The sequence below is a fragment of the Biomphalaria glabrata genome, chromosome 16, assembly GCF_947242115.1.
Source record: "Biomphalaria glabrata chromosome 16, xgBioGlab47.1, whole genome shotgun sequence".
Taxonomy (NCBI): Eukaryota; Metazoa; Mollusca; class Gastropoda; family Planorbidae; genus Biomphalaria; species Biomphalaria glabrata.
The window spans coordinates 28,439,615-28,465,485 of NC_074726.1; the positions used below are offsets into that span (position 1 = coordinate 28,439,615).

The following is a 25,871-nucleotide window of genomic DNA, read 5'->3' on the forward strand; positions in this document are numbered from 1 at the left end:
TCTATGCATCCTGTTTGAGAGCCCTCCTTCAACTCAAGAAAGCAAACTAGGACAAAACTTAAATATCTTTGAGGATGCTAATATTTAACTAGTGTAACACCGTTGATAAAATCCCTAAAATTAAGAGACACTCCAAGACAGAAAACTAAAATGTTAGGTAAAAACAAAACATTCAAGCATAACTTGGAAATTGAAAAAGTCTTATTTCCATACGATAGGCTGAAGTCAAATAACTCTTCCAAAAGCCTGTATCAGCCAGAAAAATTAATACTTTGAAGATTCTCTAATTAACTAGTATGTGAATCCAAGGCATCGCCTAAGATGCAATAATTTTTTTTCTTTAATTTATAACATAAGATGGTTTTGGAACCAAACCTTACAAATTTTTTTCATATTAAAAGGCACAAAAATTTTACGGGAGCCTAATAAAAAGCGTTCTTAATTATTGTTATATCCTATACCATAATATTTATTTTTTAATTATTAACTAAAATTTCTTTCTCCAGATGGTTTTCTTGACACTCATGACTGTACTTTGATCTGCAACGAGATTCTCAGCACTCGCTATAACGCTTACACCAAAGAAGATAAAAAGGTTGACCACTTCATAGAAGACCTTGGCCTCTACCTGGCCGCTAAAAGGCTTGGCATTGCTAAGCCTGACACGCCAAAGAAAACTAAAGGTCAAACCCAGTCTGCCAGCGTGTTCCAAGATAGCGCTTGTAACACACGGATACCAAGAGAACGGGAAGATTCTCAGTGTGCAGAGGCAGGAAGTGACGAGGAAGTCTCCTTTAAAAAGGAAGTCGCCAAAGAAAAAGTTGAACTTGAGGATGGGACGCAGTTGATTCCTGGATTTCAAATGGATACCTTATGGTGTGAGACAGACAAGGACAAGCGCACTCCCAAAATAGAGTGTGAACCAGTCGACGCATCTTCTTTTGGTGGTACGGGGCTGCGACAAACAGAGCATCAATACTTCAACCCTGAATCTTCTGCCAATCTGCTGCTTGGTAAGGACGTAGGGCTGTATACTGAGGCGGAACTGCAGACAATAGACGTGAGCTCGTTGACAGAAGATGAGATGATGCTCTATGCCCAGGCCCTCAGCAAGCTGGAGTATATGAAGGAGAACGGCTCCCTAGCTAACGAAGATGACATGGAGTTGTGTGATATGGACGATAAGCCTATCGTTGACCCGATGCTCTCGGGGGGTCCTCTCCTAGAGCACCACTCTGATGAGGATTGGGTTGGTGTGGACGTCTCAGGGTGTAAACCGCAGTGCACTGAAACATGCACTGAACTAAACCAACAAAGTAAACAGTTGTCTCCTTCTCACGAACTATCTGATAAAAATCTCAAGCTCATCTGTGACGAAGATCTCTGTGATTTTGATGAAATAGACGGGGCTAAAGGCAGCCGTCAGAAAAAATCAAAGAACAGAGAGTGGCCAGAAGACTCTCAGCATAATTGGCTAGAACTGGAGTCCACTATTCCAAAGTACTGTGATTTCTGTAATGAAGTGTTTGAGGGGGAGTGCCTGTCGTGCAGTGTTATGAATCAGCCAAGCATGGATGAGAGTCCTCCACCTCCATATGAAAGTGGCAGTTCAAGTGGTAAGTCGTCGACAGACTCTAAGCAAAGTGCTCCTCGGGTCCTCTCAGATAAGTGCAATACTCCCCCAGATAACAGCAAAAAAGGGTCAAATAGCAAAGACGTTTCACCTGTGACCTCTGACTCTGCAAAAGTTGCCAGTGATCTGGCCGCTTCAGAAAAAGCTTATAAACAGACTGATGATAACGACCATGTAGTGCCAAGTCTTCCAGCACTCTGCAGCTCTAGTAAAGTGGACAAGTTCTTTTCACCCTCCAAACCAAATAATCTAACGAAATCCAGAGACTATTCGAGGCTCCGTAGCCCCTCAGCCTCTCCGAGGAAGAGAAACAAAGTCAATGTGAAGTCAAGCTCAGCCTCGAAGAGGCTGCTCTTTCCCGGAGATGACAGGGGTGAGAGAAGCGAAGGGTCATCCTACTTGGACGATGGTCCCCCCTTTCATGACCTAAGCAGAGATTTAGACACTTCACTTGAGGTCAACATTGGTGAGAGTTCATTTGACACCAGAGATGAGAGCTTCATGACCCCAGTGTCTTCATACACTAGAGTAGGCCTGCCTGGCACACCGTTCTCCCCTATGGGCAGACAACCAGGCAGCTCATCTCATGCCAACTCCACCCCCAAAGGGTCAACTTCTGCCAAGCAGGACTCCAAATTAGGCAACATTCAACAGATGGACTTGGCACACAGTGGCCCTGCTCAGGTGTTGCAGATCAATCAATCGCAGGCTGACCTTGTTAAAGATCAGAAGGACCCGACCTCCTGTGCCGTGCCCCAAAAGGACATAGGTACCAAAGAAAAGTCTCAGGATTTAATAAGAGACAAAACTCAGACTCTTGGGAAATCCAAATTATCCAGATACTCTTACACCAGCAGTTCAAACACTGGTAAGTTTCTCATTTTATCTGGGTATTTTAATGGATTTATTTTTAACTGTTTATTTGATCAAGAGCTTAGCTGACTAATCAGTGGTATGTGTACATGTTTCTGCAGCCTCATGCAATGAAGTCTTACAAATATCCTGAATAAAATTACCAAGAAATAACCTACTGGAATAAAGTTAGCTTATTAATCTACAAGTTATATATAAATGTAGGCTTTTAAATAAATGTTTACCAATGACATGATTAAAATATAAACAGATTATTGTAGCTGCAATTTATACTTTTTTTTTTTATTCTGAGTCATAGGCATATAAAGAAGTATGCATCCTAATTTTATTTTGATATATAGTTTTGATATTGATAGTCAAAATAGATGTCATGTGTTAAAAATTTAAATTATTACATACATACTTTTTTTGGAAAATGTTTTATGTTTCTTAAATGATGTAATCCTTTTTTTAAAGGAACATTTGTATCTTAAAATTTATCACGGATGCTTTCTTTTCCCTTCCTGACAAGGAATATATTCTTCTGGAGATGTCCTGAAATATTGGTTTCACATCGATACATTTATATATATTTTATTAGAAGGGTGCCAATGTTGTTGTTTTCTAGTTAGTTAGTTTCAGTGAGAAGCAATTTATACTGTAAGTGGGAAGCAATTTCTTTTAGTACTACTTTTCAATTTGATGGCTACAGAAGTGTACGTTACATTCTAAATCTATTTGAGCATATGTGTGAGCGTAGGTAAAATCATGTTGACTTAAAAATTAGCAAAGACATCAGAATGCTAGTATGTTGCATTGATGGGCAAGTTTGTGGGGCAAGTGCTACTAGGTTCGGCTACTTGGTAGTACTTTTTGTGATGGTCCTAAGAGTAAGAGTCAAAGACTCTTGGAACTTCTCTCCAGTCTGTCAGAACAACTGTTCTGTCTGGAAGGGATTCAAGCGGTAATTAGTTACATCCCTAATAGTGTTGGCTCATATCACAAGACGTAATTTGTTACACCCTTAATAGTGATGGCTCATATCACAATACGTTCTGCCACTGTGTGACGTTTGCTCCTTTATGAGATGTAGTTTTATCGACTCTAGAATTAATGTCAATACATGTAGGGATATATGAAAAGGGATGTAAGTTTTAGTCTTTACATATTTTTTTTGTCTTACAGAGGAGAAAGAAAATGATCCAGCTGACCAGGCAAAGAATGTACGCATGGAAAATATAGAGGTGAGTCCTTGTCATGCAATCATTTCAAATTAGAATAAACTGTGATTAAAGTAGGAATAGGATTTCAAGGGCTCTATGCTCACAGATGTGAACAAGAAAAATTTAAAGCAAATTTTCCATTATTTTTTTAATCCCTATTTTTTTTTATTTTCACTTGTCAGAATTTCAGAAGTCATAAATTAGACAATTAATCTTATCTTGTAGTGTACTGTTCTCACGACTGTATTGACTTCAAATAGAAATTTATAACCAAAATAAATAATTAAGATTTAAATTAAAAACATGAGTGTCAGGTTTTTACTTGCATATGGTCTCTGTTGCCAAAGGTTCCTTTTGTAGTAGTCCCGTCCCCCCCCCCCCCCTGTTGTGATATATAGGGTAGCTGATGTAAAGGTCATCTATTTCTGTAGCTCACGGTTAATGAGGGTGGCCAGCACACTGACCAACCAACTGGGATTCACACGGCATTGCCACGTAATGTAATATCTTAATATTTTTTTTGTCTTCTGTCATTCCACAGATGGGTAAAGCAGATTTTTCCTACAGACTTGTTGGTATAGTGAATCACCATGGAGAGTCTCTCTTTGCTGGTAAGTTGTTGTTTTAATTTTACCTCCATTAGTAATGTCATTCTTCTTCTTCTAGCCAGCTTTCAGCTTTTTTGCTGCTGAGCTGTGAGCTCTTTTGCAGACTGTGCCAAGGAAAAGTGTGCTGTTTTCTTCAGTTGTTCAGCACTGTCGCGTACAGGGTGTTGGTTATGTTGGGCTGTACTGGAAGTAGTCTGCCTAAGGTGGATTTAGGGGGGGGGGGCATTCAAAGAGGATATGGTTTCAAAGAGGTGGGCGCAGTGTCTGCAAAGGGGGAGTTGTGTGGAGTTTATTTTGTTCAGGTGGTAATTTAATAGTGGTGTGTGTCCTGTTCTTAGTTGGAAAATTGTAGATTGTTCTTTGCGGGGGAGGAAGTTAATACTGTCCAGTTTGTTAGGCATAGTCATTTCTTGTAATGTCATTCCTAGACACCTGTAGTATAATGAATCTCAACTGAGAATCTTTTTTGTTTTTCAATCAGTCATGTCCACACAAAAATTCCAAGTGACCTTATGAATTTAATGGGTTCCTATTGCTGTTACGTAATACATGAATCAATTTTTAAAAAATCATTTAGACAATTAATTTCCAGTTATTTTTTTGTTTGATACCAACAAGGGAAAGTAATCCTGTAGTATTCACAGATATGTTTAAATATGTTGGGTATTGTCCCCTTAATTAAATTTGTTCACTTTATTTCTCCCACACCCATTTTTGGATCTAGCTGAAACACAATTACTTATTGTACCTAGCAAAAACATGATTTTAAAAAAAGTCTTTTTTTTTTTTAATTTTTAAATTTAAATTTTAAAAAATTTATTATCAAAAAAGGGAAATTTCATTTCTGATTGACATAGTTGTAAGTGTGTATTTCTTCCCCTCAAATAAGCTTTGTTTTTTAAGATTTTAAAAATTTTGCTTATCTTATTAGGTCACTACACAGCCTTTGCTTACAACTTAAGCAAACAGAAATGGTTCTATATGGACGACAAGCACACCAAAGAAACTTCTGAGACCACTGCTAAAAGAGAGAGCTTGCATTCTGGCTACGTCTTCTTCTACATGGACAAGTAAGTGCTAAATACGAGACATGCTTTGTAGGGTTAGACCTGGTAGTTCCCCCTTCTTAATTTTTGCCTCGGAAAAAAAAAACATTCTTAATTTTTGCTAAGCTTATATCAGACCTGCCTACCGTTACGCAAAATGCGTATTCGTTACGCAAAATCTCCCAAAAATGACCGTCAGTACGCAAATACGCATTGAACCCGTCGCGTTACGCTTTTCGTATCCTTTTTTCCCCCCTCTCTTGACTAGCTTACGAGCGGTCACGGAGGTCACGCTAAGCCGTTTTGTTGGCCGGGGGGGGGGGGACAGAAAAGGTGGGGGAACACATTGTGTCCAGATCTATACGTTGATTGGTTCTTAAAAGCAATTAGATTTAGTCTAGAAATGAAGAACGCGAGAGTGAGGGAGTGGCGGGTTGGTACCGTCAGCTGATACACCAACGTGACTTTTTTTTTTTGTAAGTTCATTAGTAGAAAATAATTATGTTGAATCCCTGATTCCCGTATTCATTTGTATAGAAAAGAAATATCGAAGTGCTATCGATTCAAAACACATTGAGTGACATTGTAGATATCTAGTCTAGATCTGGATTATAGATCTAGAATCTAGATAACTTGTTATACAGGAATAGATCTAGCTAGACATTACGATTGATGATTACTTAATGTCATGAGTCTCTACATTACTCTACAATCAATCTAGATCCAATTTAGTTGCAGTATGATTTAGATTGACTAAATCTAGATCGATAACATCTACTACCATCTAGTCTAGATCTAGACTAGATTAAATTCTTAGTCATAGTATAGAATAGATCAAGGATGAAGGTAGGCTTACGAAAGTTTGGAGTAGACCTACGTTTGTAGCGGATCCACGGCATCGGTAACAGTAACACTCTTGAGCCCAGATCTAGAGTAGATTATATTCATTATATAGACATAGATCCAAATCTAGTCTAGATATCATCTCTATTGTCGTATTGATTTAGATTGTAGATCTAATCATGACATCTAGATCTAATATTATATATATATATATATATATATATATATATATATATATATATGACAAAATAGTGGTTCGCGTAAGTGTTACGCATTCTGGTGCCAAAATACGCATTTTGACCATCAGCGTTACGCATTTGGACTTTTTTTGGTAGGCAGGTCTGTTATATTAATTCACTCTGGTAAAAAGTCTGTATATGTTTTTTCTCCCATACCCAATCTCGGATCAAGCTGAAATTTTGCACAATTATTTCTTTTACCTGGCGACACAAGAATCAATTTTAAAAAAATTAACCAATTAGTTTATTATTGGTAATTATTTTGTTTGGTATCTCAAACAAGGGAAAGAATTGGTACTTGACTGAAGTGGTGCTATAAGCTGAATTAGTCTTCTTTATACATCCTTGTCCTAGTGAACACATGAAAAATAGGATGAGTCTATAAAAACAATAGATAACTCTACAATCTTCCATGTTCATAGGCTCTCCACTAGCAGTGATTACTCTGTTGGCTTGAGAAGGCTTGAGCCATGGGTTCGAATTCAGGTCGTCCCGCCCCCCAACCTTTGTTTTTATTTTTATAAATGCTTTTTTATTGTTAGTCTAGATCTATTACAAATTTAATGACATGACTGATCCAAACTCATTGATATGCTTGATATAAACTTTGTTTTTTTAAACAAGTATTTTTTTTTGTGTTGTTTATTAATCATTTAAACTTTATTTTGCAGAGATTTGTTTCATGAATATGAAGCTAAAGTTCGGAGGACCAGCGGCATGAAAACATAAAATGTGAACAATTTGTTTCCTTTCTTTTATTGTACTTTTAATGTTACTGTAAAGGTTAAGATTTGTCTACATTTTTAATGGCAGGTAACATATTGTAGTTGTATTGACTTTGTTAGCATTCAACTTTATCCAAAGTCATAAATCTATTCCCCATCGTCCCTTTCACCATATGTTTTTAAAATGTATTTATATTATAAATGGCAGATTAATGTGATGTTTTTTTATTTCTTTGCTCAAATCTTTTTCATGGGGTCATTGCCAGTATAGGGGACATCTTTTTAAACATTTTAATCTAGCAAAACATATTTTAGCTTGACCTCTAACCCTGATTCCATCCTGTCTTCATCAATCAAAGACTTGTCGTTTTTTCTTGTTTAATTTATTTAAAACATTCTCTTATTGTTGGAGGGGGGTGGGGCAAATGCTCACTGCTGTGTAGTGAGTCTTATCACTCATTGTAAATGTCTCGGCTGTTTCATGTACAGTATCATATTAATATATATTTCACAATGAAAACTAGTATAAATATTATATTTTGTGTTGTGGCATGAGTATTGTATGTTTTTAACATTTACCATCATAGAACAATTGTTTAAAAAAAAACTTAAATTTTTTTGACTTTAACAAATCAAAAGACTATTGTTGTTTTTTCCCCCTAATTTAAATCATTTAGTCAGAAGTATAAATCTAGAATCCTGGTGTTTTAATATAAAGAATCAGTTTGTTCTATCCTGTCCAGACCAACAGCATCCAGATAACTCTCTGAAGCTCAAATTTAGTTCCTTGGTTTTAATCTCCCCTTGAATTGTCCATTGACAGACACTGAACTCGTTTCCTTATTGTGTTTCTACCTCATGTCTGTCTGATGGACATAAGTTTAGTCTTAGTAAGTGGTTCTCATGTAATTAAACTTTTAAGTGCAGTAGCTCCTCACTCTAATTTATTTTAGCCTGTATGAATGTGGAGATGAAGCCTGAGATTAGTCACTTTGTTGTTGTTGTACCAGAATGTACATTGAATACAATAAATGCATATATTAATTAAAACATTTGGTCAATTGTTGTTTTTGTTTAAAGAATCTTGCATCGGACTAAAAATAATTTTTAGAGTAAAAAAACACAAATCATGGATCAAATCTCAAACCTAGAACTGTCTACAGTTTACAGCCTAAATTACATGGCAAAGACTATGATTTAATTTGTACTAAAAATCCATAAATTCCTGTGGAAATAAATTAACACTAAAAAAGATTTAACTCCAAATTTATTTCTTGTGATGGCTACTGCAAGTTTGGACTTGAGGGTTTAGGACCAAGTCTTTCTGAAGAAATCTAGGCCCATGATACCAAGCCCATAATAGTTTAATGTTATTGGCTCATAACTTGGCGAATAAAGCTTTTTGAAAAAAAAAAAAGAAAAGCTTAGGTTGTTCAAGCATTTGTTGAGACCTAATGACAGAACTATGATCCTAGGAGACTGTGAAAGGACAATGTCAAGGTCTTCAAAAAGTTTGGCTAATGTGAATAAGCATCTGCGGGGTGGATTCATATTGTCATGATGCTCTCTGTTGTAAATAAAGTTCCCCTTTCAAACCGTGCGATCTATAGGGCAGATGATGTAAATGTCATCTGTTTCTCTATGTTGTAAAGTCTGTGATATAGTTTACCTAAACTATCTCTAGTTTCTTTGAAAAATTCTCTAGCAATATGATCATCCACTGACCAATACAATGTATTTACTTATAAGATTTATATGTCAGAACCATAGAATAACTGGTTTCGGATATGTCATCCAAACTTGTCCACCACAAGCCTACAGGTCAACTGATGTAGTCACATCATTAAGTAACCTAGCTTTGTGGTCAACTGTTTTAGCGTCTACCACTTGTATAGTAGCCTAGCCTTCTAGTAAACTGTTACAGAATTTACCCACTCCGTAGTCAAGCCTTCTAGTAAACTGTTTCAGAATTTACCCACTCCGTAGTTAAGCATTCTAGTAAACTGTTACAGAATTTACCCACTCTGTAGTCAAGCCTTCTAGTAAACTGTTACAGAATTTACCCACTCCGTAGTCAAGCCTTCTAGTAAACTGTTTAAGAATTTACCCATTCCGTAGTCAAGCCTTCTAGTAAACTGTTACAGAATTTACCCACTCTGTAGTCAAGCCTTCTAGTAAACTGTTACAGAATTTACCCACTCAGTAGCTTAGCCTTCTAGTAAACTGTTTCAGAATTTACCCACTCAGTAGCCTAGCCTTGGCCAATTGTTTTAGACCACCACTTAGTAACCTTCATTTTAAGGTAAATTTCTGTCAGAGATTATAAAGATATATTAATCAAAAATTGTTTTTATGCAGAGAAAAAATAGATGGCCAAAGGGAAACGTGTTTTCAGTCGTATTAAACTATGATTTTGTTTGTTTGATATATGTATTCAAATCAAAACCATTGATTGAATGTGTATTAGTCTTGCAGTACAGTTAAGTATTGCATATAATTCAATTTCTACTTGTATGATATGAATGCTTTATGGTCATTTTTTGCAAAATATAAATTTCACAAGTTTCTAGGCCTAAGAATATATGCCATGAATGTACCATTATGGCTTTCTGAACAATAGCATAACCACCATGTCTGGTGTCCAGTCAGCCAAGTTTGGTGTCCAGAAGTTTTCACTTGGAATGTTGAGACGATCATTCTGAAATAACACAAACGCTTGACATTACTTTACTGCTTGAAAGGGCAGATAACTGTGTTGTAAGATCGTCTGTTAATGGGCAGACGAGAATTTTTAAGAAAAAAATATAGTTTAGAAAGAGGAAGGCTTGAGGTGCCAACATGTCAACACCATAAATGAAGTCTTTGATAAATGTCTACATTACACAGTTTTGTGCAAGTTCCATTTAAGATTTTCTCACGTGACGAAAACTATAAATAGCTAGCTTTTCGATGTATCCGGTGTACACAAGAAAGAACGTGTTAATAAGCTAAGTTTTTTTTTTTTTTAAGGTATGGGTTAATTTTGGTGCACTTTAGAGCTCTGCAGAATCCAATTATCTAAGGTCTTTCTTTTGTGACACAAAATATTTTCAATATGGCAAATCTTTTCTTATCTTAGAAATTACAGATGTTACTTCAAGAAAGAATATGATTACGTCCTACGCGTAATCTAGTCATGCATGTTAACCAATGACTTAAATTCTGCCAAACATTTGTTGTTTTTTTTCTTAGCTGGCTAAGGTAACCCATTCCATGCTCTAATCATCAGGGGTTCTCAACCTGTTGGTCGCGACCCCTTGCAGGGTCTATTGACGATTTGTCAGAGGTCGCCTAAGACCAGTGAAAATATGGATTGTATTTTGTCTATTCTTCTCTAGCTGTGGGGGGGGGGGTCGCAGCAGAGTGGGGGGTTGTAAATAGGGTTCGCCGAGCTTAAAAGGTTGAGAACCGCTGCTCTAATGGCACTATGGAAGAAGAAGCTTTTGCATAAATTAGTCCTAGCATATGGAACGAGGAATGTGCCTTTATCTTTGTGTCTTTCTGAGAATTTTATTAGACTTTTACTCTATAAAGGCATATTTCTTGGCAAATTTTAAGCCATTGACTAACATGCATGACTAGATAGATACGCGTGGGAAGTAATTATTATTGTACTGCCATAATGTAGGCTATGAATTTGAAAGAATAATTATTTACAAGGTATAGGTTGTTTTGTCTTACTAAATTAGCAACTACATAGCGGTAATGAAAGAGATTTGATACAAAAATAAACTGGCACGCATTGAGATATAGTTGAAAGTAAAGAAGTGCTATAGCTCAATTCTTTTTTTTAGTTGGCAACAATAAATTACAATTTATCGTCCTTGACATTGTTTAGTTATCATGAACACTAAATTATGATCTATTTGGGCATAAAAATGATTTTTGGAGAACAATGTAAACATTACCTCCCCTGGCCTAATCACGCCATTAGGGTTACAAAGTGTGCAGCTGTCAGATGTGAACCAAAAACCAGCGCCGTAAATCTGTGCACAGTTCAAATAATTTCCATCGTTATCTTGGTCCCAAGTGGAGAAATTTATGCTCGTTCCTGGCCAGCAGGCGGTCATGTTTTTCTTGCTGTCTAAAAAGATCACAATAATCATGCAATAATAATAATAATAAATACTGTTACATTATTCTACGTTTGAGGCTACATTCAGGGCCGGCCTTAGACATAGGCAAACTAGGCAGCCACCAAGGGCCTCCTGTAGATGCGGGCTTCGCATAGGACTCAATAAATATTTTTCTATAGAGAAAAAATTGCGAAACATGGATTTAACTTCAAACTCGATGGCTCTATATATGTCTACTAGCCTCGTTCTCAAACATCAGCAGAACTCTATGGCTCTATATATATGTCTACTAGCCTAGCTCTAAGTATCTACAATGATTCAAGGTTTATTCATGAATGTTTAGATCTACTTGTTAGACTGCATATGTTAGAAGACCATTGTTTAATGCTTTTGGTGAAATGTCGAAGCGTTATTTCTAGCCTGGTGATCATGATTCGTCCATGAAGTAGCCTATATTCGTGCCAACGGTGCTCTATGAATTTAACTTATTTGTTGATTTAGATGTAGATACAGGACGCTTTATAATTCATTTCGTATTTTTCTATCTTAATTTTACGTTTTTCTATTTCATTTGGGGTCATTATATTCACTTCGCCAATGGCCTCCTTAAATGCTTTTGCCTAGGGCCTACAATTACCCAAGGCCGGCCCCGTTACATTCAATGAATTGTTTGGGGATAAAGTATGTATATCCAGTTCTTAATATGTTTTAGTCTACGAGTTCAATCACCCAGGGAGATAAGAGCTGGGATATGCATTCATGTTTCATCGCATATGGCTTAATAGAGTTCCATTTTAACTCTTTCTTTCCGTAATTATTTTTCCACGTTTTGGAAGGAATTTTTCATTTTGCTAATTACTATTTCACTACCCTGTTATGATTGGGCTTCAATAGCTTTGTTGTTTGTTATCAGAAACTGTTGTATTTGGTATAGAATTAAAGGGAAATGGATGCTTTTTTAAAAATATAATTCAAAGTCGTTTAAAAAAGTAAACATTAATTTCATTTAATGAGGTAAAATCAACAATCGTCGATTAGAAGAGAAAGAGTTAAATTCAGACTTTGTTATCTGTAGGGCAGAGGAAGTAAAGTTTATCTATTTGTTTGGCCGACAGTTAACGAGGGTGTCATGTGACCAGCACCATAGAGACGTCTGCAAGCTTATTACGTCATCTCTACTTATAACAAAATCTAGAAAACCGCCCATTGTATGTGAAACATTGTTCCTGTCCTTCTGGCTTGAAAAAGATTTTACCGGATACTTATAAGATATGAAATATCACCTGAATTTTTTTTCTATCTGCATATTTAGTGGAGAAAACGGTTTTAGCAAGGTTGTCAATCTTCTAATAAAAACTAGATATTACTTAGCGAGAAGTTTTTATATTAAACCTAACAAAATTGAAGCCCGATATTGAAAATTTGTCATAAAAAAAGCTGACAGGCGTTTGTTTTTGTTTTGTTTTGTTTTTGTTTGTGGTGAAGTCATATTCATAATATATAGGCCTATTATGAGATTCATAACAAACGAATATTCACATTTGACTAGAGTAACACCTCTAGTAGTGCCACTGACCTTAGAAAGACTTCAGGATAGAAGACTGAAAAGAAAGCTAGCAATTAAACATAATCTTCAAATACAACAGCACAATCTAATAAAATTCTCAGAAAGACACAAAGATAAAGGCACATTCCTTGTTCCACATGCTAGGACAAATTTGTACTAATGCTCCTTCTTCCCTATTGCTATTAGAGCATGGAATTGGGTTGTCTGAGCTAGTCAGGAAAACCAGTGACTTAGCAGAATTTAGGCCATGGGTTAATATGCATGACTAAATGCATGACGCTTAGGACGTAATCTTCTTTTTTTTTTTTTGAAGTAACATCTGTACTATATAAGATAAGATAGGATTTTTATATTGCTTTGTTTTAATTTAAATTTCATAAATAAATATATACGACTTCAGAAAAATAACATTTGAAGCTGATGAATTTTCAAAAATGTATAATTAGCTTGATAAAAATGGCTAGGGCTCTACGAGATAGAAAAAAAAAGTTTGGGAACCACTGGGTTACATCGTTCTCAACGCCTGCGTTGTGGTTACTCACCTGTGACGTTATTGCTCCAACCATTTTCGAAAGTGACCGCATACTTCGCTGCTTCATTGGCCATTTTAAAACCGTTATAGTAGTACTGATAAATTCTGGTCTTCCCGCTCGACAGCTGTACCAATAGGATTTGAGAGTTGCTGCCCACGTGACATGCGGAAAGATCATAAAACATAATGTTAGTGAGTGCAGATATTAAAAAGTGGAGATGGATTGTCAGCCCATTAGAAAAGATACCAACAATAGAGCTATACAGGACATAGAACGCAGAGGGTGACTAAAAAGAACATGGCGACGCAGTGTAGTAAAGGAAACCTAGAGAACAGGAAAGAGCTGGGAAGCCTTTAAAAAACTAGCAAGAGACCGTGGAGAGTGGCGTGTTTTTACTGAGGCCCTATGTTCCATGAGAGGACAGGAAAGAGCTGGGAAGCCATTAAAAAACTAGCAAGAGACCGTGGAGAGTGGCGTCTTTTTACTGAGGCCCTATGTTCCGCGAGGAACGCAAAGGAAAGATGATGATAAAGTTAGGATATTAAATCAACAATAGGACTCTGAATTTCAACAATTCTTTCATCTATAGCAGTCCATTTCGATAGGCGGAAACTCTTGTAATTGATTAACTCTTTCTCTCCGTAATTATTTACCACATTCTGGTGGAATCAACGCTGGTATCGTCAGTTAGGAGAGAAAGAGTTAACCAGAATTTGGATGTTGCAAATGTTCGGGATACTGTGAACTAGAGTGAACGATTCAAAACAAAGCTTAGACCAATTCACTCCGCCTGTCTTGTACTGTACGCATTGTGAACACGTTACTTCTCCCACTTCCCATTCGAGGATTAAGTTGAAACTTTGCACAATTATTCATTTTTCCCTAACCTAATAGGAATCAATCTAAACATTCAACGATTCGTTAATTTTTTTCAATATAGCGATGAAAGACATGCAGAATAGTATGGAGCTATATGGCTATAAATATGCAGTTCTTTCCCTTATAAGAATCTTAGTTTTTAGAAGAAAAATTTTTTTCCTACTTTCGCTTGATTTATAAAAGTAAGCTTGGTCCCCCTGCTGTTAAAACATATATTTAAATGGCTGTAACTCATTTATTGTTAGACACACTTTACAGTTAACCCATATTGTCCTGGGACGGATCCAAGACTTACAAACTAAGAAGGGGATAATTTGCCTTTTATTTTTGTTTGTTTGTGTTTACTTAGTAAATAATACCCCCCCCCCCCCACACACACAATTATTTAAACTCTTCATATTATAGAGTATAAGCCTAACATGCCATATCCGGCTCTTAACGTGATGCTTTCCGGCCCTGAAAACTCCTGCCCACTTGGCAAAATGAAGCGGCTGAGGTTCAGTTCCAATGGACTTAGTATTGCAGTGTTTGGGTGATGTGGCAGGGAACACGGGTGTCAGAAATTAAAATGGTCCTCAGACCGACTAACGCTGTATGCCGCTGGTGTTTCGTAAAGTCAAATCTCATTTTAACAAAGCTTAAATCAACTCACTCTGTCTGTCTGGTAAAAGTGTGTGCACGTTATTTCTCCCACAGCCTATCTCGGATCAAGTTGAAATTTCTCACAATTATTTCGTGTACCTGACAAAACAAGAATGTAGAAAAAAAATGAATATGTTAATTAGCTATCGGTAATTAATTATTTTGTTTGGTATTGAACAAGGTCAATAAATCGTACTTGACGAATTTGGTGGTATAATCGAATTAGTCCCCTTGAGGAGTCTTCAGCCCTGAGTGAATAACATTTTAAAAATACATTTTTAATAGCGATCACAGTAACATTTACACAAATACCCCCTTTATCCCACCCTTCCCCTTATCCGAATGATCCATACAAGTGATAGGATCATAGCGTATTTGATAAAGCTAAAAGCATGTAATTGCGCCAAAACAATTGGTAAAAATATTTCTAATCGCACAGATTTATTATTTTTAGTCTAGCTCTGTTACAGATTTTATTACATGACTGAATCCAAACTAATTGTTAGAACTAGCTTAATATTCTTTTTTTTTTTTTTTTTGCTGTTGTTTTTTAAAGTAATTTATATATTTTTCTTGTTTAGAATTGTTTTTACGACATTAATAATTTTGTTTCTGCTACACAGAAAACAATCGTATCGGTTGCTATGTTCCCTCCATGGGACGTGATGGTAGCCTCGTTCCAGGTGTTACTCTTTCTCCCCTTTCCCGGGATATGGCTGAATGAGAAATCTGCACGGGGTGATCTATTGGGCAGCGGGTAACGAGCAGGGTGTCACGTGGCCAGCACAACGACCAACCTTCTTTACTTCCTCCAACTTAAGTCAGGTACCCATTAGAGTTGGGTGGAATCAGGGGGGCCCTATATAGGCCTATCCGGAAATTTAAAATCACAGTCTTCACCAAAATTCACCAAGATTCAAACTCAGGACCCAAGTCCGAAAGCCAAGCGCTTAACCACTCAGCCACCGCGCCCCTAGAGGTAAGAACATCAACTTTATATTGTTTGGTTTGTTTAGAAACGAATGAAGATCTACTTTTTTTTTCAATGGTGGGAAAATGATAGTCGATTTTCATGAGACGAGTGGCTACTTCCGCAAGATTAGTGTCTAACCTGGTCGTTAGCCAATGAATGTAGTCGTTACCCAACCAAAAGTCTTTCTCAGTCACCTCGAACCCGACTTTGTAGTTCTGCCAGGTTTTGTTAAAGTCTATGTTTGCGTTTGTACGTAACTGAATCATTGTTAGCCCTGTTCCTTGGCTCATCTGACAGTACACCTGAAACAGAAGATAATGTAAGGTAGATGTGAATTGGAAAGAGGATGTTTCACCAAGATGTCTAGATCTATAATGTTGGCCCTACATCGACACTACATTGCGCATGCGCAATTAGCCTAGAGCCCTAGACAATTAAGGTAGAAGTGAATTGGAAAGAGAATCAATGTTACACCCAAATGTCTAGATCTATGATGTTGACCCTACATCGGCGATAAATTGCGCATGCGCATTAGCCGAGACAATGTCGATGTGAAGATCGTTTTACCTTGAAAGCAGACGACGCCAAAAGTGGTTTTATCCAGTACTTCTGGTCAGTTCTGTATCCGCCGTTGAGATATCCATCAAAACAGTCTGAGAAAAAAAATATAGTCACAAGTTTTTTTAATGTTCATGTGTGTGTGTGTGTGTGTGTGTGTGTGAGAGAGAGAGAGAGTAAATAAAAAATTTGATTATATTTTTTTTTTTTACAAAACCTCAATTCAAGTCAGAACTTCATGGAACCTGAAACCAGCCAAGAACCTGCTTGGGCAGCTTATCTCAAAAATAGCTCTAGGCCTAATGGTTTTCCTAAAAATTTAGGTAACAGTTGGTATATGTCGCTGAGAAAAGAATTACTAACTCGTTGGTCACACGTTGAAAACCCTAGTTTGACCGTTACTATTATTGAACTAAAAAAATTAAATAAATTTAAATTTGGCTACAGATTTAGATTTGAGTCTAGATCCAACATCGGTTTTGAAAAGACTGCCGCATTCTTGAAGGGATTATCGCTTTTGGGAATTTCCGAATGTAAGACATTATGGATTCAAGAGATTAGTAAATTTAAAAAGTAAAGTTCCCATTTCAGATCTTGCGATCTACAGGGCAAATGATTTAAAGGTCACCTGTTTCAGTGGCCCACGGTTAACGAGGGTGTCATGTGGCCAGCACAACGACCAACCGCCTTTACTTTACCCCAACGTATGCGTGGACTCAGAGGCGCCCAAAGATTCCGAAAATAAAAACACCAGTCTTCACCAGGATTCGAAGATGGTAAAAATTGTTCCATTGCTTTTAAATCTAACATTTATTAATTTTTTAAAGAGAAAATTAAAAGCTCTATAAGTTGGCTAAAGGAGGTATTGTCTTTAAAACAAAAAGTATTTTAAATGTTTTTCTTATTACACAATTTAGAGTCTACTTCCGGGGTTACCTTCCATTAGCCGTTGGCAATATGTCCCCACATAGCCGTCAACACATTGGCATGTCCCATTGCTTGACATTGTGGCCCCATTCTTACAGCTCGAGGTCAGCTTCAGTGCAGTTGCAGATGGAGGTTAGTAGAGATGATAAACATTAATAAGAGTTTACATTGATAAGACTTTCAAAGGTTACAACAGAACAAGAAAATGTTAGAAGTTTGGATGCTAGAATTCACATCCATTGTCCAAACTTTTCACACTCAACGTAATCTGTTCAACTAATTTTTTTTTCTGTCACTATGCAGGAATATATATAGGCCTATAGTTGGTATATTTCTTGGTTGGTGCGAATCTTCTATACGGTTTCCCCATATATGGCACCATAAATTTTTCTGAGGATTTTTCTTTCCCAAGTGTTTAGACGATTTCCTGAGGTTCAACCCAAAAGTTTGAGACGTTACTTCATAAGGCGCATACCTCCTGCTGGGTGGCGATGGAAGAGGGCAGATTTCAAACTCTGGACACACATGACGCCCGAAGTGAGAGACCAAACAGTGAACCGTGTCCTGGTTAGAACTGTGGACCCTCATGACGCCTGAAGTGAGAGACCAAACAGTGCACCGTGTCCTGGTTAGAACTGTGGACCCCATGACGCCTGAAGTGAGAGACTAAACAGTGCACCGTGTCCTGGTTAGAACTGTGGACCCCATGACGCCTGAAGTGAGAGACCAAACAGTGCACCGTGTCCTGGTTAGAACTGTGGACCCCATGACGCCTGAAGTGAGAGACTAAACAGTGCACCGTGTCCTGGTTAGAACTGTGGACCCCATGACGCCTGAAGTGAGAGACCAAACAGTGCACGGTGTCCTGGTTAGAACTGTGGACCCTCATAACGCCTGAAGTGAGAGACCAAACAGTGCATTGTGTCCTGGTTAGAACTGTGGACCCCATGACGCCTGAAGTGAGAGACCAAACAGTGAACCGTGTCCTGGTTAGAACTGTGGACCCTCATGACGCCTGAAGTGAGAGACCAAACAGTGCACGGTGTCCTGGTTAGAACTGTGGACCCTCATGACGCCTGAAGTGAGAGACTAAACAGTGCACGGTGTCCTGGTTAGAACTGTGGACCCTCATGACGCCTGAAGTGAGAGACTAAACAGTGCACGGTGTCCTGGTTAGAACTGTGGGCCCCATGACGCCTGAAGTGAGAGACTAAACAGTGCATGGTGTCCTGGTTAGAACTGTGGACCCTCATGACGCCTGAAGTGAGAGACTAAACAGTGCACGGTGTCCTGGTTAGAACTGTGGACCCTCATGACGCCTGAAGTGAGAGACCAAACAGTGCACGGTGTCCTGGTTAGAACTGTGGACACACATGACGCCTGAAGTGAGAGACCAAACAGTGCACGGTGTCCTGGTTAGAACTGTGGACCCTCATGACGCCTGAAGTGAGAGACTAAACAGTGCACGGTGTCCTGGTTAGAACTGTGGACCCTCATGACGCCTGAAGTGAGAGACCAAACAGTGCACGGTGTCCTGGTTAGAACTGTGGACCCTCATGACGCCTGAAGTGAGAGACCAAACAGTGCACGGTGTCCTGGTTAGAACTGTGGACCCTCATGACTCCTGAAGTGAGAGACTAAACAGTGCACGGTGTCCTGGTTAGAACTGTGGACCCCATGACGCCTGAAGTGAGAGACTAAACAGTGCATGGTGTTTTGGTTAGAACTGTGGACCCTCATGGCGCCTGAAGTGAGAGACTAAACAGTGCACGGTGTCCTGGTTAGAACTGTGGACCCTCATGACGCCTGAAGTGAGAGACCAAACAGTGCACGGTGTCCTGGTTAGAACTGTGGACACACATGACGCCTGAAGTGAGAGACCAAACAGTGCACGGTGTCCTGGTTAGAACTGTGGACACTCATGACGCCTGAAGTGAGAGACCAAACAGTGCACGGTGTCCTGGTTAGAACTGTGGACCCTCATGGCGCCTGAAGTGAGAGACTAAACAGTGCACGGTGTCCTGGTTAGAACTGTGGACACACATGACGCCTGAAGCGGTTGCCATACGGACACGCGTTTTTTGTTTTCGAACAAAGGTATGGATATACAGATTTATACACTGGCTATTATCTTTTCTTATATAATGCAGACGTTACTTCAATTATTTGTAGTTGTCTTAAGAGTTGTGTCAAGGACCTTCGAAAGAAGCTCATTTTCGCCGTCTGGTTGGAAAATTGTTTGGAAAAGAGTCTAGCAGATGTAAATAGATCACGTGTCTATTTCCTGTGTCTCGAAGACTCTCGGGATTAAAACATGACCGAGCACACCAGGGAATCAACATCATTTGCCTTCAATGCACCACACTAACCGTACGGGTGTCCACAAATGAACTGTCCCCATGAGGAACGGCAGGGTTGTTTAGGCTCGCTTTCAATCCTCGACCAGTGCAGTGAACATTGTTGCTAGGCACAACAAGGGGAGTAAGCCTATTATTTCGCTACTCTAGTGACCTAGTCGTCTCTTTTAATGACCATCTCCACCTGGACTCGGTTACAGCTATCATGGTGTAGGGTTATCAGACGTCCGGCAAAAGGAGGACATGTTCTAATATCCGAAACATGAACACAACATTTTATAATCTGTGATCGCAGTATTCTAGCTAGTTATGGTAACTCTGCCTGTGATTGCAGTTTCTAGTTAGTTATGGTACTTCAAACTGTGATTGTTTTGCTGTTGCGTTATATATCTTATTAAATATTTTCTCTTCTTAATCAATACTTGGTGTTTTTTAATCATCCATAGACATGTTTGTAAAATGTTTGACATGTTTTGGATGTTCCTTGAGAGTTGAAGATAATCTACTTCCAAAACCTAAACCTTGTGCAGGATGGCGGGAGATGGCAGCGGGCAGAGTTCGAACCCAGGGGCTTCGCGATCACCGAACGTCATTCCAGAACGCATATCACAAAAAAGGCAGCCTTGTTTATCCAAAAAGCCTAGGGCAGGAACTCGCAACAACAACCATAAACCATTTAAAAAACCAACAACATACTAATAGCATCAACTGGACATTTTAAAAAACACCAACATTCTAATAGCATCCACTGGACATTTAAAAAAACATCAACATACAAACAGCATCCACTGGACATTTTAAAAAACATCAACATACAAACAGCATCCACTGGACATTTTAAAAAACATCAACATTCTAATAGCATCCACTGGACATTTTAAAAAACACCAACATTCTAATAGCATCCACTGGACATTTAAAAAAACACCAACATTCTAATAGCATCCACTGGACATTTAAAAAAACACCAACATTCTAATAGCATCCACTGGACATTTAAAAAAACACCAACATTCTAATAGCATCCACTGGACATTTAAAAAAACATCAACATACTAATAGCATCCACTGGACATTTAAAAAAAACATCAACATTCTAATAGCATCCACTGGACATTAAAAAAAACATCAACATTCTTATAGCATCCACTGGACATTTTAAAAAACATCAACATACTAATAGCATCCACTGGACATTTAAAAAAAACATCAACATTCTAATAGCATCCACTGGACATTTAAAAACATCAACAAACTAATAACATCCACTGGACATTTAAAAAACATCAACAAACTAATAACATCCACTGGACATTTTTAAAAACATCAACATACTAATAACATCCACTGGACATTTTAAAAAACATCAACATTCTAATAGCATCCACTGGACATTTAAAAAACATCAACATTCTAATAGCATCCACTGGACATTTTAAAAAAACATCAACATTCTAATAGCATCCACTGGACATTTTAAAAAACATCAACATCAACATAATAAAAGCATCCACTGGACATTTAAAAACATCAACATTCTAATAGCATCCACTGGACATTTAACTCTTTCTCTCCATAATTATTTTCTTCTTTTCGATAGTATTATTCATTTGGCTCATTTGTATTTCACTATCCTGTTATGATTAAACTTAATAACTTATTTGTTTGTTATCAGAAAATGTTATATTTGGTATTGACCTATAGGAGAATGCATGCTCTTTTTACACAACACATATTAAAGTTTATAAATTGTTGGTATCGTCAATTAGGAGAGAAAGAGTTAAAAAACAAAACACAGAACAAAAGCATGATAGAACATACCACGGAGAAGTTGCTAATCCAACTTAAATTTATGAACAACTCTGTAACGTGTACTCACCTTTAACTCTTTCTCTCCGTAATTATTTATCACACTCTGGTGGAATCAACGATGGTATCGTCAATTAGGAGAGAAAGAGTTAAAAAACAAAAACACAGAACAAAAGCATGATAGAACATACCACGGAGAAGTTGCTAATCCAACTTAAATTTATAAACAACCCTATAACGTGTACTCACCTTTAAATAAACTCTGACCGCGTTGCTGGAGCCACACTCACCCACGTTATGCAGGACACTCCAATTGTAAAACGAACAGGCCGAGTCGTTGACCCGCAAGTAGGCGGCGCAGCCATCCTGGTCGGCGCATTCAAAAGCACACTCCATATGCCTTTGGGTGGTTAGCATCGAGTAGGGAGCCGCTGAGGCATTGCAGACAAGAGACTTCTCGAAGTAAGTCAGCGAAGTCGGTGAAGCTTTGGCCACGTGCAAGACAGATACGCCTCCAAGTAAAAGTAGTAGAGCTGGGTGAAAATAGTCCAGATCCATGTTTTTTCAGCAATATCCGGAATAGTTGCAGCGTTTATAGTTTAGCGTGCAATGACTTTAGATTATAGATCAACATGCTTCTTGTGTCCCTGCTCTAATAATTAGAGAGTATACTTCCTGGCCAAAATGATCTCATGATACGTTCTAATGAACAAAATGCTAAAATCTTGATTTGGTTTACTTGTAACAGTCTGCTGGTAAGACGTACATTTTGGCCCCTATGCAAAGATATTGAAACTCTTTAAATAACCTTAATGTTATTGTATTTTAAGATATCAATTTTCACTTTTACTATTATTAAATATTGTTATATTATAATTACTAGTCTTAATGACAATGCATTGGACAAGCTATTTCGACCATATCTTCATATAATTAACACTATTCACGATAAGCAGCATAACGGTATCGGTCTGTATAGGCCTATCTATATTTAAATTGTTACCTCTTTGGTCTTAAAAAAAGTAAAGCCGAATAAAGAACTCCGCTCTTCTATCTTTGCCTATCTGTAGACTTTGAGCAATTTCTTCATTTAGAATCAATTATTTACATTAGTTAACAGCATATTATTTGTTAACTTTAAGACGTTAATTAAAATTACAAACTCTATAAACTTCTAGATGGTGTGTTGTAAATTGTTGTATCTTGTTTTCTATGATAAAAATAATTTGACCAAAAAAATTTTTTTTAAGTTAAATAAAAAAAAACAAAGCTTCATCAAAAGTGTAATACGGTGATATTAAACTACTCATCGGGCTAGAGAGGAATAATATCAATTAAAACAAATTCTCAACACAGTTAAAACTGACCCGGTTCGAAATGCGGTCTGCATTAGGGCTCGATCATGAATAGACTAACTTGTTTTCAGCTTTATTGCTCGCGCTTGCTTGAACTCAATGTTGCCAGACTTTTCAATTTGCGCGATCATAATTTCAATATTAGTTTTCCTGTCAAGCAGCTTGGCAAGCCGCAGGTTTACACCAGTATGTGATGTGAGTGTTTGGGGTGTGGGGTGTGGATGTCGATTTAATTAACTTTTGTTTCCCCACAGCGGATCTCAAAAATAAAAGGATTAGGGAAAGAACAAAAAAAAACCAAACTATAACTTTTTCTTAAAAGTACATTATGGTAACCACACTGCCACTGCAAAGCACAATGTCTAAATAATTTAGCTGAATACTTTTCTACATCAAATCTTTGGTCTTCTAAATTGTTTTTTAAGCAGTGGTTCTCAACACACCTTTGTGTAGCTCTGAGACTTGGGTTCTCTATGGTAAACACACTGCCACTGCAAAGCACTATGTCTAAATACATTTAGCTGAATACTTTTCTGCACCAAATCTTTGGTCTTCTAAATTGTTTATTAAGCAGTGGTTCTCAACACAACTTTGTATAGCTCCGAGACTCGGGTTCTCTATAGAATAAATCTAAGGCCCGTCGAACATTTTCATCAAAGGTGCCTAAACTCCATAATAGGCATATGCAGGCCAGACTGTCTTAAAAATAACCAGCTCTGAAGCTTCTGCTAGAGGTCGGTGTGGACAGTAAAGAAGCACACTTATCATTTGAAAGCTGCTCTGGTTCGGCACTTATTTCGCATAGCCATAGGCGATCCCTATTGGCGAGCTTAAAGGAGGACGGCGTGACAGAGGTGCCCATCGGTAGCGCTAAAAAAATCATCTCAGGCGCTCTTTTGCCCTCACTGGCATAGAGGAACGTAGCTGGCAGCAGATGTCACCTAAAAGAGACGGAGGAGCTCTTAAGAAGGTCGTGGGACACACATTAAAGGCCCAGAAAAAAGCCCTTCTAAAAACAGGTTGCAGAAGACGAAAGGCAAACTTAAAAAGAAACTCATCGGACAACGGCTTTGCCTGCACGAGATGCGGAAAAATATGTAGGTCACAACTGGGTATGCGTGGTCATGTAAAAATAATGCACTCATCCTTAATCTTTGGAATCGAAGACATTGCCTTTATTTACTTTTTTTTTTTTTAGTATGTATCATGTTGTAAGATAAGAACCAGTGACTTCACTGATTTCTGAATGTAATTAAACAATGAAGTCCTCTGTAATTTCTGTCGTTTAATCCTTATTTATAGTGTTTCTCAAACTTTTACCCCCAAAAAATTAAAAGAAAACAACAACTAGTTTTTTGTCATTTAAAAAATATATTTTGAGTACATTTACACAAAAATAATCTTCTACTGGTGATATTTTAAACACTCTAATTAATTATTGCACCAGTTATTTTTAGTATAATTAAATAAACAAAAGGATAAAATAATTTATTATTAAATGACATAATCATTGCCTTTTTCAATGAAGTAAATAACTAGGGGTGACAACCTGTCATCACGCCAAAACCCGGTTATCGAACATGATCGAACAACCGCAGCAATACCCTGTGTATGTGTGCGCGCGTGCGTGTGTGTTCCTAATTAATGTGATCGCTGTCTTATTAATAACACCGTGTCAATAAATCCTAAATCAACATTACTATAATTACGTTTTTAAAAAAAGTAATAGTGCGAAGCGGATTGAGGGAGTTCAATCGTCTGCTGCTATGTAGCACCAGATTAATGCACTAAATCTACTCTCACAGTGTTCGTGGTCCTTTGTGGTACAGGCGTTTAATTTCCGGATTCCGGCAGGGTCTGCTTTGACCAACAGCGCGTGATGTAGTACTTACATGTTTACAACACAAGCTAAGTCCGAATTCGAAGAGCGGTTCTCTAACAAGTCAGTTAAAATCAGGTCTTATCTTATAAAATTACAGACGTTCTTTAAAAAAATATAGTAGTTAATTATGTCTTACGCGTAGGCCCCTATCCATGTGTAAACCAAGTCATGCTTGTTAATAATAGACTTAAACTCTGCTAAGTCATTGGTTTCCCAGGCAGATTCAGCCAGCTCGTTACATGCTCTAATGTCACTAGGAAAGCAGGAGCACTCGTTCAGTAATCCAGAACTTGTAACCAATCTTCGTTACATCTAGCCCAGTAAGTCTTTTTTTTTTTTCGGAAATAGTATTTCGTTACTTGTTTTTAAGTATTTATCTACTAGAAGAGCAGTGGGTATCTAGGTAGCGCTGAAAGTGTTGCCTTGCGTTCTGAGCCTCAGAAATTCCTTCTCCTGGCGTTTACAACACATTTTTTTCTCATAGTAAGATTTTGTTAAAAGTTCAAGTTTTAAAAAAAAAAGTAGTTGCACTGGTCAATATTGGAAGCGCGGTGGCTGAACGGTAAAGCGCTTGGCTTCCGAACCGAGGACCTTGGTTCGAATCCTGTTAAAGACTAGGATTTATAATTTCGGGATCTTCGGGCGCCTCTGAGTCCACCCTGCTCTAATGGGTAACTGACATTAGTTGGGTAAAAGTAAAGGCGGTTGGTCGTTGTGCTGGCCACATGACACCCTCGTTAACCGTGGGCCACAGAAACAGTTTACCTTTACATCACCTGCCCTATAGATCGCGAGGTCTAAAAGGGAAAGTTTACTTTTAACTTTACTAGATCACTGTTGCCAGCTAAATAATAAAAATGACCTTGACCTACAAGAAAAAGAGATTTAGAAACGGTGATTCTGCAGTGCTGACAAGTGCACAGAAATATAAAGATGTGGTTTATTAACTCTTTCTCTCCTAACTGACGATACCAACGTTGATTCCACTAGAATGTGGTAAATAATTACGGAGAAAAAGAGTTAAAACAGTTCCCTTATCAGTGGCTCCGTATTTTGTACGCCGGATACACCAAAACGTTTGCTACTTATGGATTCGCCTCCATGT

The 25,871-nt window shown here is 37.8% G+C and overlaps 2 protein-coding genes across 6 annotated transcripts in view; one reads left to right on the forward strand and one right to left on the reverse strand.

Annotated features, from left to right (window-relative positions):
* Positions 1-8,219, forward strand: part of LOC106061099 (uncharacterized) — a 33,768-nt gene extending 25,549 nt beyond the window's left edge. For all 5 annotated transcript variants that reach the window (XM_056013923.1, XM_056013920.1, XM_056013924.1 and 2 more), the window contains 5 exons: positions 507-2,501; positions 3,671-3,729; positions 4,250-4,319; positions 5,248-5,386; positions 7,116-8,219. In XM_056013923.1, the coding sequence (XP_055869898.1) occupies positions 507-2,501; positions 3,671-3,729; positions 4,250-4,319; positions 5,248-5,386; positions 7,116-7,173 (2,321 nt within the window). In that variant the 3' untranslated portion in view covers positions 7,174-8,219. The remainder of the gene's footprint in view (positions 1-506; positions 2,502-3,670; positions 3,730-4,249; positions 4,320-5,247; positions 5,387-7,115) is intronic.
* Positions 8,220-8,242: 23 nt separating this feature from the next.
* Positions 8,243-22,974, reverse strand: LOC106076956 (fibrinogen-like protein 1). Its single transcript, XM_056013926.1, has 8 exons — positions 22,897-22,974; positions 21,779-22,305; positions 17,373-17,472; positions 16,446-16,531; positions 16,017-16,180; positions 13,394-13,533; positions 11,117-11,292; positions 8,243-9,867 (listed from the first exon to the last, which is right to left on the reverse strand). The coding sequence occupies exons 2-8, from the start codon at positions 22,085-22,087 to the stop codon at positions 9,769-9,771; spliced, it is 1,074 nt and encodes a 357-aa protein (XP_055869901.1). The 5' UTR covers positions 22,088-22,305; positions 22,897-22,974; the 3' UTR covers positions 8,243-9,768.
* Between the last annotated feature and the right edge of the window lie 2,897 nt (positions 22,975-25,871).